The sequence below is a fragment of the Aythya ferina genome (genome assembly GCF_964211825.1).
Source record: "Aythya ferina genome assembly, chromosome: Z".
NCBI lineage: Eukaryota > Metazoa > Chordata > Aves > Anseriformes > Anatidae > Aythya > Aythya ferina.
Window position 1 is genome coordinate 38555417 of NC_140299.1, and position 18257 is coordinate 38573673.

Below are 18257 nucleotides of genomic sequence, written 5' to 3' on the forward strand. Positions count from 1 at the left end.
TCCCCTTCCCCTTCCCCTTCCCCCTTCCCCTTCCCCTTCCCCTTCCCCTTCCCCTTCCCCTTCCCCTTCCCCTTCCCCTTCCCCTTCCCCTTCCCCTTCCCCTTCCCCTTCCCCTTCCCCTCTCCCTCTCCCTCTCCCTCTCCCTCTCCCTCTCCCTCTCCCTCTCCCTCTCCCTCTCCCTCTCCCTCTCCCTCTCCCTCTCCCTCTCCCTCTCCCTCTCCCTCTCCCTCTCCCTCTCCCTCTCCCTCTCCCTCTCCCTCTCCCTTTCTTTTTCTTTTTTTTTTTTTTATTTTTTCTTCTTTTTATTTTTTTTATTTTTTTTTCCTTTTCACTGAAAAAAGTAGAATAGAGATATTTTATTTATCAGTAAATGAATTTATATTCTGGTGAAAACCCAGTTCTCCTATTCGTATTTGTGCACTACAGTTTTACATTTTAAAATTGAGGAAGGTCAAAAATGATTTTTAAAATCTCATTTTTTCCTACTTCTGAGCTAATGTTTATTTAGAAAATCATTTTAATTCATCCCATTTTGATGACCTAGCTATTTTCACTAATTAAAAAAAAAATAAATCCTTTATAATTAGAATGGTCAAAACCCACATATAGTAACTCCTCTTTTGAAACAAGTAAAATTAAGGGGAAAAGTATTTTTTTTTTTTGATTTTGCATATTATGACTGTAATTGGAATATTGGATGTAAAAAATTACATTTCTGAACTGAAAAAATTTAGAAAAAAATCAAAAGGCCCTGGGTCTTACACACTTAAAGAGAGTAATCTGTAATCTTCTCTTGAGGATTCAGTTATTTATTGTTATTTTACAATACATTAGTACCTGCAAAACAGAGATGGGCTTGTGAATAAAATTTGGAAGTAGCATTTTAAAAAGGTCATATTTCATGGTTTTGAACTGAAAAAAAAATATGTTTCTTTGAAATTTTAGATAAACCAAAAAAATATTCACGTTTCCAAATGTTTCCCTGTTTGTGGCATTTAAGGTATTCATATCTGGGGTTCTGCTTTGACTAATCTCCCATGTATATCGAAGCTCCCTCTACATTCAGCAAATTTAACTGTAGCTCATAGCAACCACTACAGTAACGAATACTTAAAAGTTTCTATTCTAAAGTAATTTCCTCCCTCCCTGCCTTCCTCCCTCTCTGCCTCCCTCCCTCCCTTCATGTCTCCCTCTCTTTCTCCATCTCTCCCTTCCTCTTTCTCCCTCCCTTCCTACCTGGACCGAAGGTATTTGTAGAACCAACTTTCATGAAATACGCACCCATTACATGACAATATTTCACAGATATCTACAAAACAGAAGGAAAAAAACCAAACAAACTACCAAACAGGGGCAACCTATCTATGTTGCATATACTGCAAATACTTTGGGAATCTTATAAAGTGGGTTTCTGCTTATTTGTATGATGAAACCTAAAATTGCTTCTTTCAGCATAGTTACATTTTAAACAGATATCATAAAATACACCAATTTGCAGATAGTTGGAAATAATATGTTCAAACACTGTCCAAACAGTAAGGCCAGGGATGTTTAAAGTGCCCAGTGTTGGCCTAGTTTTTGAAGCAGATGAGAGTAGAATCAGGCTTTTAAAAATATACATGCTAAACAGACAGTTTTTGTTGTTGTTGTTGTTGTTAAAGTAGATATTTAAAGAGAATAAAAGATCCTACAGATTGCTTACCCCTATTTTTGGTGTGATACATTTACGGTCCAACACAAGGCAAACAAGATAGTTACGTCAGATAACAAAAACAGTCTCCAAAAACAGAAGTGACTATCCATGTTCTTTCATTAAAAAAGCTCCTTCTCTTATAAGGGTATCAGCACCATTTTAATTCATGCATTTAATTTTTCTTTCCAGTTCATACACTAATCCCAAAAGAGTAAAAGTGTTCTTAGCTCAACCCCTTATATGAAGCATGCAGATTGTGCAGGTCTTGACCTGAGCATGTACTAATACAAATGCTTAAGATGTAGTTATGTAGTTTTCTGAATTAGAATTTGTTGGGATGCTTATTTTGCTACAATTCTGATATTAGGAAAATCTTCCCATATTAGTTGGCATAATACAGAAAGTGTTTTTGATTTCAGTGTTCCTCATATTTTATCCATTTGGAGTAACTTATACATTATATAATTTTTTTTGTATAAAATATATAAATAAACTAATAAACATTGCCTAATTTAATTCCAAAATTATTTTTATTACACCCATTACAATAAGATACAACCATTACTGAGTCCAGGAGACACCTTCTAGATTCAGCGATATAAAGTGCTGAGCAACTCATATTTATGGTTAGATAGACAAGGAAAAGTTCTTATTAGATATTTTGAGAATATAAATACTGGTGTAAAGTCAAGTTCTTGGGATGTATACTATCCCTTGATAATGTTGTCCAGTGTTATTCCAGCATAAAAGCAGGCAAAGCTTAAATATTTTGAATACTAAATATTTCAATGAGTACTAACAATCTCAGTATTTTCAGCATAACTGGGTCATGGATGGATAAGTGCACAACTTGTACACACATAAGCCATGCCAAGAAGCTAATATTCATCTAAATCTTACATTTCCAGTACGGCCAGTTTCACCTGGCACATTGCAAATGTTCTCTGCTTGTATCTTACCCTTAAATCCTAAGAACAGGAAAAGATAAAAGCACACTAAGACACAGTATAGAATGATGTCAGTGCTAGCTTTAAATTAATTATTTTGGGTACTGGCAACAGTCAAGCTGTGATAGCAGAGAGGTAACTCTGTGTAATATATATATATGTATATATTTACATTTTTATTTTTTTTTCTGCTGCATGGGCACCCTCCAACTACTGTGGTGAGACCTCAGGAAATACTGCGGATGTCAAAGCTGCATAACAGTTCTTGTAAAACTTTTGCATTTTAGAGGAATTTGAAAACATTATAAAGGAATCTTGTCCCCTGAGCAGTGACAATGCTGCTAGAGATTTTGAAGATAAAAAATAATAGTAGAAAGAAATTATTGTTTGTTTTACAGCAAACTGCAGAAGACTTTGAAATCTCCATCAGTACTGTCTTAAAATGAATTAGTCAAAAACAGTCTCTTAGAGGGATTTTCAAAGGAAGAAGATAAAAATTATTAGTGACATCATAACAGCAGACTGACAAAACTGCGATTGTCTCCTTAGAAAAAGGAGTTAGAGATATAAGCTGGCACTGAGAACTTTATTTTCATCTTTCCCTGAAAAGGCAAAGAGATGGTCCAGACTGGAAAGGTGGACGGAAAAAAAAATAAAAGCAACCAAACCAATCAGCCTCTCTCCATTTGACTGTCATTTAGTGCTCAGATATTGAAACATGTTGCTACAGAGGAAAAAAAAAATCAGTCACAGACAGGTTGAAATCTCTGGTAGTAATCATAGAATTATTGAATGGCTTGGATTGGATCATCCAACGCCAACCACCTTACTATAGAAAGAAATGCCACATACTAGATGAAGCTCGCCAAGGCCCACTCTACCCTGCCCAGGGATGAGGCATCTGCAACTTGTCTTGTCAACCTGTTCCAGTGCCTCAGCACCCTACACTGAAGAATTTCCTCCTAATGTCTAATCTAAGTCTATCTTCATTTAGTTTAAGACCATTCCCGCTTGTCCTATCATTACCTGAGTAAAGAATCCATTTCCATCCTCTTTATAAGATGCCTTTAAATATTGAAAGGGCACAATGAGGTCCTCCCGGAGCCTTCTCTTCTCCAGGCTGAACATCCCCAGCTCTCTCAACCTTTCTTCATAGGAGAGGTGCTCCAGCCCTCTGATCATCTTTGTAGCCCTCCTCTGGATTTGATTTACAGGTCCACATCCTACTTGTTCCAGTAGTCCCAGACTTGTACACATTACTCCAGGTGGGGCCTTATAAGGGCAGAGTAGAGGGCTGCTCTTGGACTGGACTGGCGCATGCTTCATTGGGTTAGAAACTGGCTGGATAGCTGGGCCCAAAGAGTCATGGTAAATGGAGTCAAATCCAGTTGAAGGCCAGTCACTAGTTGCATTCCCCAGGGCTCGGTGCTGGGACTGGTCCTCTTTAATATTTTCATCGATGATCTGGATGAGGGCATTGAGTGCACCCTCAGTAAGTTCGCAGATGACACCAAGTTAGGTGTGTGTGTTGATCTGCTCGAGGGTAGGAAGGCTGTGTAGGAGGACCTGGATAGGCTGCACCGATGGGCTGAGGTCAACTCCATGAAGTTCAACAAGGCCAAGTGCCGGGTCCTCCACCTGGGGTGCAATAACCCCAAGCAGAGCTACAGTCTGGGAGATGAGTGGTTGGAGAGCTGCCAGGCAGAGGAGGACCTGGGAGTGATGGTTGATAGTCGGCTGAATATGAGCCATCAGTGTGCTCAGGTGGCCAAGAAAGCCAACAGCATCCTGGCTTGCATAAGAAGCAGTGTGGCCAGCAGGGCTAGGGAAGTGATCGTCCCCCTGTACTCGGCTCTGGTGAGGCCGCACCTTGAGTACTGTGTTCAGTTTTGGGCCCCTCGCTACAAGAAGGACATTGAGGTGCTCATGTGAGTCCAGAGAAGGGCAACGAAGCTGGTGAGGGGCCTGGAGAACAAGTCCTATGAGGAGCGGCTGAGGGAGCTGGGCTTGTTCAGCCTGGAGAAAAGGAGGCTCAGGGGCGACCTTATCGCTCTCTACAGGTACCTCAAAGGAGGCTGTAGTGAGGTGGGGGTTGGTCTATTCTCCCACGTGCCTGGTGACAGGACGAGGGGGAATGGGCTTAAGTTGAGCCAGGGGAGTTTTAGGTTGGATGTTAGGAAGAACTTCTTTACCGAAAGGGTTGTTAGACATTGGAACGGGCTGCCCAGGGAAGTGGTAGAGTCACCATCCCTGGAAGTCTTTAAAAGACATTTAGATGTAGAGCTTAGGGATATGGTTTAGTGGGGACTGTTAGTGTTAGGTCAGAGGTTGGACTAGATGATCTTGAGGTCTCTTCCAACCTAGAAATTCTGTGATTCTTTCTCAACCGTCAGTAATGATTGAAGACTTGTTAACTTGAGAGTTAACAAGTTTTGGAAAAGTTCTTAAAACTGTTTTTTCTGCTCTTGAAAAAGTCTGTAAACTGTTGGGTTTTGGATGTATTTGTATGTAAAATGTATGGTCCTTAAAACTGTAGGAGAATAAATACTGGCTTTGACCATTATATGATACAGTATGGTAATTTACATACTCCTTAGGGATTGCTAGAATATGTAAATTCTATGCTTATATGACTCATATGTGCCAAAATAATTTTCAAAGTTTTATTTATATGATAAAAGAAAAAGTATGATGTTAGAAAACTTTTGTAGGATTATAGCATGATAGATCAAGTAATATTACACATTGTAGACATTTTTGAACTGACATACTCTGTTTTTCTTTTTCTTTTTTATTGGGAGGATAATAGAGTAAATTATCAAAAAATAAAAGAAAATAATATCATATACTGCCAAAGCACTTCCAAATGTTATAAATGAAGTCTCAACTCAATCTGAATTTAGTAATATTTATTAAAGGCAAGTAAACAGCGCTAGGTGCACAGAGAGTCTATGCTCTACCAACAAGCACACATGAACATCGAACATTCTAAATACAGAGAACATTGCTAGAACATACTAAACCTGAGTACGCCTACACATATGTACAATCAGAAAAGGTAACAAACAATCCTTTACATTCCATGACTTAACAGTCTCCATTTTCCATTCCTTGTCTTGATTACAAACACTGGAGAATTCCAGGGCTAGTCGTGGGAACAATATGTCTCGCTTTAAGTTGTTAAGCAACTTGGTCTTCGGGCCTTATGTCCTGAATCAAATAAAAATATATCCATCTCCTTTTCAAGGCCAATAGGGCCTGGGTCAAAAGGCACGTCCAGGTCACCAGGCAGTAGCAGCAGAGGGGCTGATGGCATAGCAGTTAGATCAGCAAAGGAGCCTCCCTCACTGGCAAACCACTCGTTTCTGACTGTGGTCCCACACGGCTCTTTAAGGCCTCAGAGACTGCTCGCCAGATGCTGAGCAATCCCACTGCAACCCTGTTGTTTTTAGTTGCAGAGTCCCACACCTCAATTTGGTCCCATGTGTCAGGATCATAAACTGTCTGATTGTTATTAAGGAGAATAAGCTGTAATGTTACCAGGACAGTCTTTGTTTCTAAAGACCTGTGATTCCCCATAACGTGCAGCTGCTTATCAGTGAGGGACAGTTGTGTGCATGGGTCCTCTTCTCTTAGCTCAAGCTTCTTCCCAGCTCCGGTACACCTATTTCCAGTGACTTTATTTATGAGCTTCTTTGAGTGGTTTGTTGAGTTTGGCCGAACCTATCTTCATGAGGTGATCAGTGTGCCTGTTCCCATCCTAGTCTCCATTCTGCTAGCCTGTTCTTTTTCACTTCTTCTACTTTATTGATAACATAACTTCATTGTATCGTGTTGCATTTTCATCTTGAGGACAGGCTCCCCTCTTATACCCTTCTTCCCACAGCAGTCCTTTTCAAACACAACTTTTCATTGGTCGAATGACTTTGCCCAGCAAGAGCAAACATCCAGCAACTTCCATGCCTTAACGGCTGGATAACAAGCAACCCAAGACGGCATGGTATCTCCTGAATCACCCCTTCTTTTTTCCCTCTAAACTCTTTTACGTTCCTGATGGCCTCATCTTCAAGAGTCTGAAGTTATCATCAACCAAGAGTCTTGCCTACCCCCGTGGCCACACTCCCACATCTCCCCCTTTTCTATTAATAGCAACCATCTTCTTGACATGAATTATTATGCCATATATCACAAAAATAACCAAAAAAAAAAAAAAAAAAAAGGGGGGGGGGAGTCAAATGGATAAGGAGAACAGTATTCAGATGACAATTGTGTAAAGTTCTTCCTTGCAAGCTGTAGAAGCTGTAATATTATATTTTCCAAAATTAAAAAAAAAAAAAAAAAAAAAGACCAAATTCTTTTTTTTTTCCTGCTTCCTTTGTTCTACATACTATGTAACTGAAGTGGGCATTACGTTTAAAGAGAAAGATCATTTTTCCTTTGTCAAATATACAATAATCAAGTCAACTGTAAGCAAACAAACCAACCAAAGCTGTGTACACTTTCAAATTGAAACTGTTTGTTTTCAGATCTGAAGTCAACATTGATAAATATAGTTCTGCTCATGGTTATTGATTGCACTCTGTTCCCACTAAATCTACTTTCATTCTGCCAGATCCTTCTTATAACTGTTGATCATACCTTTCTTGCCTGCAAAACTGCACCTCTGCTAATTGACAAATAAATTATAAACTTCTACAAGGATCAATTTTGTTTTCCCCTAATTCTACACACAATTTATATAAACTGGCAGAGAATGACAGAAATGTTGAAAACAGATATGCAATGCTCAGCTCTACCTGTACTTCACTGTACAGCCACCAACCTGTCTAGACAGAAATAAGCTGGTTAAAACTAGCTGTAATAGAGTCTGAACTGGAGACAGAAAAGGATGAAGTAATCATTATGGGCCATCACAACATTGTGTTCTTCAGGTGAACATTGGTTACTGTACAGTGTATGGAAGGTCCTGGGTTCTTGCTGGTGCTAAACTCAGACTGTGAAGCACATCCTTTAGTGTACAAAACTCTGTCCATTTTTTCCAGAAAAAAAAATACTTCCTGTGACTGGGCTACAGCCCTGAAATACAGCTGGATGTGAAGCCACTGAAGATTAGGAAACTCCAAGTAGCTCAGAAAGCTGCCACATGTCCTTAGCAACAGAACTACCACAAACATAGGAGACCTTCTAATAGTTTCCTATAGAATTTTTAGTCAGGTTCAAGGACTCTTTCTTTATCTTCCTAGTTGAGTCCCAAATGCCTAGGAGACTGCTTAAAGCTCTGGATTGTCATCTGGATTCTTTTGGCACATAAGCTAATAAGGGTAAAGTCTTCTCTGGTACTGGTGTCGTACTTGAAATTCATTTCTATAGCAATGAGGACCACCAAAAAAAATTTCTTTCTAGTGAAAAGTGAATTTAATTAATTATGCATTTTTCATTTTTTCTGTCTCTGTATCTATATCATATTTTTTTAAGTCCCCAGTTCTGTACAGTCAAAACATCTAGTTTTGGTTACATACTTCCACCAGATGCCTAGTTCTAATGGTCTGAAAAATAGTTTTCTAAATACATAGCAAATTTGTGATGTCATCTATTTAAGGAGGTGCTGCTTTCTGTGCACCTGATGTAGAAATATAATTTTTAGTTAGTATGCAGCTTTTGTGAGTCAGATTGTGATGTTATTGAGAAATATCTGTAAACAGCAGTGGCTATTTGATGAGATGGAATGCAAGGAAAACTACCAGTGTGATATGGTCAAGTTACTAATTACAGACCCTACCAGGGTAGTCAGTTAAGTGAAGTATTAGGAAAAATCGTACTTCTACCTGTGGGAGAAAAAAAATAAAAATAAAAGAATCATCAGTACAAGAAAAAAGTATATTTTTTGTTATCCTATCAAGGTCTGAGGATATATGCAAATATCATTCCAGATTTTCTTCTGATGTCACTTTAAAATTAAGGCCCCAGGCAAAGAAATTGTTGGTAAAAATGAGAAGTAATCATTAAAAGATACTGTAAGAAAAGGCTGATCACAGAAAGAAAATACAAACTCTAGCAGAAAGGCTGATATATAAAACCTAGCAATAAAACCTCTGTTTATCTTTGTACTTGCAGCCTGTCTAAATGTTTCTCAGGTAAATCTACAACGCAACACCCATACAACATATTACCTTGTAAGAGCAATCAAAGAAGTAGAGAACAGAAAAAGTGACAGGTTGATGTACTTGATAAGGCTTCTCTTACATACCAAAATTGAATTTAAACAGGGTCAAATACTGGCTATATTCAACTACATATCCTACATTAAAACAAACAAACAAACAAAAAACCACTGAGAACAAAACTATTTTGTGCCATACCATACCATGTCATTTTGGATATATATACATATTTTAGATTTAAAATGAAAAAATAAAATAAAATAGAAAAACTGCCTTGTTCCTAATGTCACAGAGCACTGACTTAAACATTAACAAAAGTTATTAATCAAAAGAAGAATATAAATGAAAAAAAGATTTGACTAGATCAACCCTATTTGAGTAGTTAACAGCTAACAAATATACAGTACAAGAAATCATCATCATCAAAACTTTCCACTTCTAAAATTAGGAACAAAAATATGGAATCAGCTTTTACTAGCTGTGATGCAAAAATCTGCAGAAAAAAAAAAAATACTGATAAACTGTAAAGCAAGAAAGGATTGCTATACTTACAACAAATTCCATAGGGTACCCACACAGACTTGTTTGAATTAAAGCATAATTTTAAAGCAAAACATCCAACTAATTTGATATTTGCCAGCAATGAATAATTTAATATGTCCTTTTCTAAAGCTGTCCTAACAATTTTTAATATTAAAAATGTGCTATCTTGAGACTACCACCATGTCGACTTATATGGCTCTTCAAAACTTACCCCTTGTGGTGTTGCCTTGCTTTCTTAGAGTAACGTGCTGGATATCCTACTCTAAAGCACAAGATACAGAACATAAAACATGGAAATCAGTCATGATGGTCCTTGCTCAAAGGGATAGAGGTTTGTGGAGGTAGCTTTGTCCATGAGTATGGGAGCAAAGGAGGTGCAACTGCTCTAGTACTGGTTCAGTTGGCACATACCAGTTTCTGCAGCTATTTCAATTCATAGACTAGTCTCAGCAACTACAACCTCAGCCAAATACACTGAGCCAAGTTCTGTTCTTAGTTACACCAATGTAATTCTGAATAGATGCTGGCCTGTTTTTTTCATTCATAGCTCATACTAGTGTTAATCGCTTTAGATATGAAAATAATGCTTATTCAGGCAACCTCCCACTCATGTCATATTTCTCACTGAAATTAATGAAAGTTTCAACTAAGAGAAGACTGCAGAATTTGTAAATATTCAGTCAGTGTATAATTTGCTGCCAAATTCAAACTTGTTTGCCACTGAGTTAAAGGCAACTCTAGTGAATTTACTGGAGCTGCATCTCATTTCAAACTACCTCATAGTTTCATTTAAAGTAAACTAATCTGCATGTTTGAAAGAGGAATTTGGAATAATAATTGTTTCAGCCAGGCTGTATAGAAACTGTTGGTCTTTATTTCCTTCTACCCTAGCATGAATTTCGGAGAAGCAGCTTTTACTCTCACATACATGTATATTTGATGCAAGACAGCTAAGAATCCCACTGAGCTTTTCTCCTCTTTTTGCTTTCCACATCTGAAAATAAAAAATACTAACAATCCTTCTTTAAATAAACAAATAATCCACTTAACCATGTCCTGAAGTTTATATATGTGCTTATGAAGTGCCAGTTCTGTATTTAAGCAATAATTCTGAAAATGATGATAATAATAACAAAAAACTCATCTTTTTTAACAAGTGATGGTTTTTGACTTAATGGCCTAGGGTAAAGCCAAGGGCAGATAACACTCTAGCAAACTGGCTGTTAACTTCATTAATGACTGATTTATTCAGGATTGTTACTATTATAAATTAAACTCAGTGGTTTAGAACAGAATTTATACAATTTTGGTTACACTCCCCACCCCCTCCTTTAAATTAGCTATGACATGATTTGAGACGCATTTGGAGAACAGCTATTTTTAATTTAGCCTTTCTGACTATCTTGGACATACATAATTTTAGTAGAAATCTAAACCTTGTAAATTGGCAGTGTATAATTCAGATTTATATATATATATATATATAAACATTTAAATTAGGCTGAGAGGTCCTTAAGAAAGATGAGTATACTTCCACTTTATGTATGGATAAAACTGATGCCAATTAAAATTCATCTCAGACCTACCCGGGTATATTCTGCCTGCATCTGTTAGGAACTTTTATCTCTGTACATTTCTTTTTACACTGTTACAAAAGAGAAATGCAGGCAAATGAAAACCAGTGTAAACTTCACACAAATGATTCATACTACTTCTGTATTGTTCAAATCCAACTTGCTGTATTTTACCTAAGCAATACAAAGGGTTGTAATACTAGCACAATGCTTAAATAACAGCAGTAGATTTTGAATAAAGAACTCTGCATTCTGCTGGCAGCAGAGGACATCAAACAGAAAACATGCCAGCAGTATAGACCAATGCATTATCACCCCCTCCCTCTTGCTGCATAACTCTGCTTCATAATATGCCATAACATTGGCAAGCACAGCTCAGAGCTTTTTGAGAACACAAGGAAGCTCATGAATAATGGTTGAATCGGGAAAGTGATAATTAAATGAGACAACTGAATGCCAGTGGAGTCCCCAGTGGAAAATACTCTACAGTGAAGTTCAACTCCACCCTTCATTCCCTGTTTTTAGCAGTGCATTACTATAGATATTTTTCACACCAACATTAAAAATAAATAAATAAATAAATCAAGTTCCCCAAACCGTGTGTATTATTTTCATATGTTGCCCCTGTTTAAGAAAGTAAGGTATTTTCCTTTCTCTAAAGAAAGAGGAAAAAAAAAACAACAAAAAAAAACAAACAACAACAACAAAAAACAAACAAACAAACAAAAAAAAAAAAAAAAAAAAACAACCACTGTCACTGAGATATGAGATCTCAGTGAGATAAAATATTTTGCTGTTTTTCAGACCTAGTTGACACCATACTTTTTTTTTTTTTTTTTTTCCAAACAGCAACAACCACCAATGGCTAAAATGCAGTGAACCTCACGTAAATGGTTGCTTCACGTTTCTTTCTGTAGAGGTATAGTTATTTTATTTCCACCACCTTCTTTCTGTAGTCACAGAACAAACATGGTTAGCTGGGGTGGATACTGTTCAGCAGCTGGCCTCAAAGAAGACAGATCTAAGTTTTTAATCCAATAGACATCTGCTAACCTCTTCTCTGTCACAGCACCCAGTTTCTTCCGAGCTTCTGATACAAGGAGAAGTTGCCATGTACTTTGTGCATTATTCAAATTGCAGTGGGACTAAGAGCCAGCAGCTGCAAGCTGTTAACCCAGCCCATGTTTGTTGTTGTTTGTACTTGCTAAATAAGTGCAAGTACATTGCAAGAGTTAAACAGTCGAGAAGGTACTAAGGAATGAGTTTCACTATGGAACAAAAAATTGCTTTTTCTTAAAGGACTAAAAGTTGAAGTGACACCAATAACTTGACATTACAGTGAAATGTGATTGTGACTGTTAACAGTTTTGTGATTTACAGTGTGTAAAAATTGTTAATTCATTCATTTTCATTTAAAATAAAATCTTTTTCTATTTTATCACCTGCCTCTTCAATGTTCTTTCTCAACATTACACAGAATCACAGAATTGTCTAGGTTGGAAGAGACCTCAAGATCATCGAGTCCAACCTCTGACCTAACACTAACAAGTCCTCTATTAAACCATGTCACTAAGTTCAACATCTAAACATCTTGTAAAGACCTCCAGGGATGGTGACTCCACCACTTCCCTGAGCAGCCCATTCCAATGCCTAACAACCCTCTCAGTAAAGAAGTTCTTCCTAATATCCAACCTAAGATGTTCAATCCCAATGTTCTTTTTCAAACAAACTTAGAACATTTTTTTTTTTGAGCAGTACTTAACATATCTAACCTGACAGCTTTGCATTCAAGGTAGAGAGAATATTTTTAGCATCTGTAAAAGATCGGTGGAAAATTGGTTTGGGGTAGTTTATGTAAAATATCATACAAACTATTAGCATTTAAAGTATATTTATGTGATTTTCAGGAAAAAAAATGTTTTCATTAAACCAAAAGACAAAGGAAGATATAGGAATCCTATTACTAAAAAATTATAAAGTGAAAATCTCTATCACACCTACATTTGCAGAAACAGATTTCTCTCATTTTTAGAGGGAGGTAGTAAAACTCTATGCACTTGATTTATTTACAGACCACTATGGTAAACACAGATTACTCTTAATCTGTCATAATGAATGGCATAAACTACTCTTAATCCACACAAGCAGAACATATGAAATTTCATATTATTATTCAATACTGTATTTTCATGCCTAAAGTTGTCTCCACTTTTGCTTCTGTGGCTCAGACAAATTGTATAACTTAAATTTAACATCAAGTAGATAATGCACAGGTATTCTGGGGCTCTCTAACTTGCTCCAGTTCCATTTTATGTTGCTCAATTACTCCTTCCTTCCTTCCTTCCTTCCTTCCTTCCTTCCTTCCTTCCTTCCTTCCTTCCTTCCTTCCTTCCTTCCTTCCTTCCTTCCTTCCTTCCTTCCTTCCTTCCTTCCTTCCTTCCTTCCTTCCTTCCTTCCTTCCTTCCTTCCTTCCTAAACCATAGGAAATGAGTAAAACTTTATAATCTTGAAGGTCTAGCACAACCTTCTTAAAGCTGGAAAACTCTGAATCACCTCTATTCTTAGGCAGACAATATGGTGTGGACTATTGATTTAAATAGTTATTTTTCAGCCAGATTGGTTCCCTGATTCAGTTCACTGTGTAGGCATACAAGTAATGCGATAGAACAGTAACTGAAGGTGCTTGCTTAGGTTGGCATAGCTACCAAAATGTAGTCTCCACGTGAATTCTTTTACACCAAATTGATTTTTTTTTCCTATCTCGAAATTAATTCATTTGTTTCAAATTAAATTAGATATTTTAAAAATTATTATTATTATTTTTCCCAGGTGAGAATTGCAGTGTAATAATGAATCTAAACTGATTTATTACACAATTTTTATCTGTTAAATTGAACAAATCAAGAATTAGAGAGTAATATCTATTTTGTAAGGACACACCTGAACTTTTACTTAATATTTTTGCAGATAGTGCCTATGACATTGGCATTATGTATATAAAAACAAAACAAAGCAGTGGAGATGTGTTGTGCAAAGTGATGTTGCCAACTGCATGTTAGAGATGATTCAGATTATTTTTACATGACTTCAGACCACTAATAAATCAGCACAGAAAGCTCCTTATAGGTCCTCATACACTAATCTGAATATAAAAAGATTAGAAAATCTCTTACAATGCTACATGAAAGAGAAAATTAAAATTTCAGCCTTGTTAATAAAGTTATAGGTTTCAATAACCAAATACAATGCTTTGCTGTTTGAAAAAATGACAAGGTGCCTTTGATGGTACAGGTTACCAGAATCGATTTCAGTGTTAATGTTTATATTTGTAATCTTCAGGGAGAGTTTGTTTGGTGAATAGGACTATCATTATCCTCTTGAAAAGGTTAGATTATTGCCCACACTTCGTCACAGATTTAGGTAAAGAATGTTTGCTTACGTCTGGAATGTCAATGAGGAGGAGAAAAAAGGATGTGAAAACAGACAAACACCAAAGACGGGTAAGCACAGACACAAAGCTTCATCTTAATTAGCATGATTATTGTGTGTTTAGTTTAGCAATCTATTTTAAATACAAAAAGAAGCATATCGTATTACATTCACTCATACTAAAACTAAAGTTTCAGTACTGCAAGTTCATATTTACACTTTTCTTTGACATAATTTTCTTGAGCACATCATTCTCTAAATATGACTTTTAATGAAAAAGTATAGCCTTAAATAGTGTGAACAAGCTCCTTGTTATTCACATGTTGATTAGGAGAAAAGAAGAAAAATGTAAAACATCAAGGGGCTGATTTTGCAGTTTGGCTCACACCGAGATGCATTTTAATCCATAAAAAATTTGGATCACTGGATCAGTAAAAGAGTCGATTCTGCCTCCTTTCCTTCACTTGCAGGTCGTGTTGTTGCAGCTGCACAGCGAGAGTCCAAGCACCTCTCCTTGCAAGAACAGCGGCATTGGAAAAGTGGTGAGGACAAAAGGGGGAGCTCTCGGGAACAGAGCTGGAAGAAGGGAGGTGGCTATAAAATTACGGACTGAGTATGGCCAGGGACCTTCCTTAGCGTGAACTAGCCTTTCAGTGGGAGAAGGTTGTGGGAATAAAACTTTGGGGAGAATGCTTATATACCCTCTTACCGTTCCTTCTCCTTCCCAGTCAATTTCACAGTCAGCCAGTATATCCTGGAATACTATTAGATAAAGTGACAACACAACTAGCATTTCAAAACATTGTCCATTTGTGTCTTTATCTTCTTCCTCCTCTGTTTTGTTTTTCTTGTCCCCAGTTTATTCTTTTAATCAGGGGAAATCTTGGAAATATCTTAAAAAAAAAAAAAAAAAAGACAGAGAGTGACAATTCAAGAGAAATTTCCATATGTGATTTCACAAATAATTATAATTATCACTTCTTCTTTAAACTGTTTAACCTAGTGGGATTGTTTTTTGTTTGTTTTTATCTCCTTCGACTGTTTATTCTCCTTCCAAGATATTTCCAAGATTTTTAACAAACAACATCCTATACGTTTTACTCTGCAGAGAATTAATTTCAGTGGAACAGCAAATTTGTCTGAAATATACTTTTTTAAAGTATATTTCCAAATATATATATATATTCATGTATGGGTGTGGCATAGAACTTTAGAATATAGAACACAGAACATAGAGATAGAACACAAGACAAATAAAACTATAGTAAAACCAGTCATTGGTATTGGTTATTTAATTGCCTATGTTTGGAAACAGTCCATTTTTAAGAAATGCGTTCCATGGTAGTTATTCGTAACTTTATACAAGAGTATTTCTGACAAAAAAAAAAAAAAAAAAAAAAAAAAGCAAATAGAGTCTAAAATTTAAAAAAAAAAAAAAAAAAATATATATATATCATATCTGATTGGGCACTTAAATTTTTGTTATTTGTTCATTATTTCCATTCATCAGTTGGCCCAAAATAAATTTAATAAAGAGGACAATGTTTTATTTCTTTCAAGGACAAAGAAATCCTAGAGTTAGGAAAAGTGTTTTATTATATTTTTATTTTTTTTTTCCCCATAACTTTATAGAGTTTTCAAACTTCTTCTTCTTCTTCTTCTTCTTCTTCTTCTTCTTAAATGAAGCTTCTCATTCCAAAAACCATTGAAAATTAGCACACTTCTATGATCCTTCAGAAGGAATGTTAAGGAGAAATTACAAATAAGAGTATTTGTTTTGTATGTAAATGGAAAATTACCATGGAAGTTATAGACAGCACAAAAAAGGTTTGTTAGAGCATGTTGCTAAAGACACGAACCTTTAATTTTTTTTAGTAAATACATTTAAATTACTTTAAATTTCCCTACTTTTTCTGTTTAAATATATCCAGTTCTGCTCTGAAATTCAGAGGAGGAATCTCCGAATTGTTGTATTCATATATGTAAAACTGGATTATTTAATCTGTGACTCACTTTATACTTATATACTTTATATATAGACATATTTATATTTTATACTATATATACTTTATACTTTTAATCTCTGACTCACTTTATACTTTTTCAGGACAGCAATGAATGTCAGTTTAGCATCTAACATAACACAATATTAATCATGATGAAAAAACAGACTACTGAATATACTGCTTTCTAAGATTCTGCCAGTAATCAACAAACCATACGTATATTATACTTGGTACTTCCAAAGACAAGTGATGTACTCTTTGTTTTAGCAGAAAAGGATTCAACCATCTCACAACAGATTCCAAACCCCAGAGAAAATGGTGGTGGAATTTGGAAAAGGCTTTTTCATGAGTTGATTAAATAAATTCTATCCTGTTTGAAACCATCTGAGATCATGGAGCAAATCCTTTTGGAAACTATGCTAAGGCATACAGAAAATAAGGAGGTGACTGGTGACAGCCAATATGGCTTCACTAAGGGCAAATTGTAGATGTCATATACCTGGACTTGTACAAAGCATTTTGACAATGTCCCAAATAACATCTTTGTCTCTACATTGGAGAGACATGGATTTGATGGATGAACCACACAGAGGATAAAGAATTGGCCAGATGGTTGCACTCAAAGAGTGAGCAATGGCTTGATGTCCAGGTGGAAGTCAATGACGAGTCGTATTCCTCAGGGGTTGGTATCGGTACTGGCACTGTTTAACATCTTTGCTGGTGATGTGGACAGTGGGATAGAGTGTGCCTTCAGCAAGTTTCCTGATGATACTAAGCTGTGTGCTGTGGTCAACACACTGGAGAGAAGGGATGCCAACCAGCGGGACTTTTACAGGCTTTAGAGGTGGGCCTGTGCAAACCTCATGAAGTTCAACAAGGCCAAGTGCAAGGTCCTGCACCTGAGCTGGGGCAATCCCACACAAATATAGGCTGTGTGGGGAATGGATTGAGATCAACTCTGAAGAGAAGTACTAGGGGATGTTGGTTGATGAGAAGCTCAACATTAGATGGCAATGTGCACTTGGATCTCAGAAAACCAACAGTATCCTGGGCTGTATGAAAAGAAATGTGTCCAGCAGGTCAAGGGAGATGATTCTTCCTCTCTGCTCTGCTTTCATAAGACCCCACCAAGAGTATTGCATTCAGCTCTGGGGTCCCCAAAATAAGAAGCATATGAACACATTAGAATGAGTCCAGAGGAGGGTTTTGCGGATGATCAGAGGACTGGGGCACCTCTCCTACAAAGAAAGGCTGAGAGAGTTGGTGTTGTTCAGCCTGAAGAGAAGGCTCCAGGGAGACTTTATAATAACCTTTGAGTACTTAAAGGGGCACTACAATAAAGCTGGGAAGGGACACTTTGTAAGGGAGTGTAGTGATAGGACAAGGGGTAATGTGTTTAAACTGAATAAGAGTAAATTTGGATTAGATATAAGGAAGAAATTCTCTGTGACAGGGGTGGTGAGGCACTGGAATAGATTCCCCAGAGAAGCTGTGGATGCCCCAACCTTGGCAGTATTCAAGGTCTGGTTGGGTGGGGCTTTAGGCAGACTGGTTTGGTGGAAGGTGTTACTGCCCATGGCAGGGGAGCTAGAACTAGATGATCCTCAAGGTGATTGGCTCCAGTGCAGACGTGTTCTGCAGCAGAGTGGGGGATCGTGGTGGGCAGAGGGTTTTCTGCATTGAGGCCACTTGAGGTAGCCAATGGAGCCGCCAGGACACGGCAGCCCTCATAAGGCTGGTTCACGGGGTATGGGCAGAGCCAGGAGTGCCCCTCCTCTGCTGTACAAAGGCAGGCCCTAGGGATTGCAACAAGTGAGCAGGAGCATGGTGACCAGGCCAGGCAAGCAGGATGTGGCATGGCAGTATGTGTTGCAGTTTGAGCCCCTGAAACTTGGCGCTAAAAC

At 37.2% G+C, this 18257-nt stretch overlaps 1 protein-coding gene across 1 annotated transcript in view; it reads left to right on the forward strand.

The window, feature by feature from the left end:
• Positions 1-18257, forward strand: part of LOC311427331 (uncharacterized protein) — a gene marked incomplete at its 5' end in the record, with an annotated part of 60034 nt that overhangs the window by 5230 nt on the left and 36547 nt on the right. The window contains one exon of the mRNA XM_084504645.1: positions 14818-14889. Coding sequence (XP_084360771.1) covers positions 14818-14889 — 72 coding nt within the window. The remainder of the gene's footprint in view (positions 1-14817; positions 14890-18257) is intronic.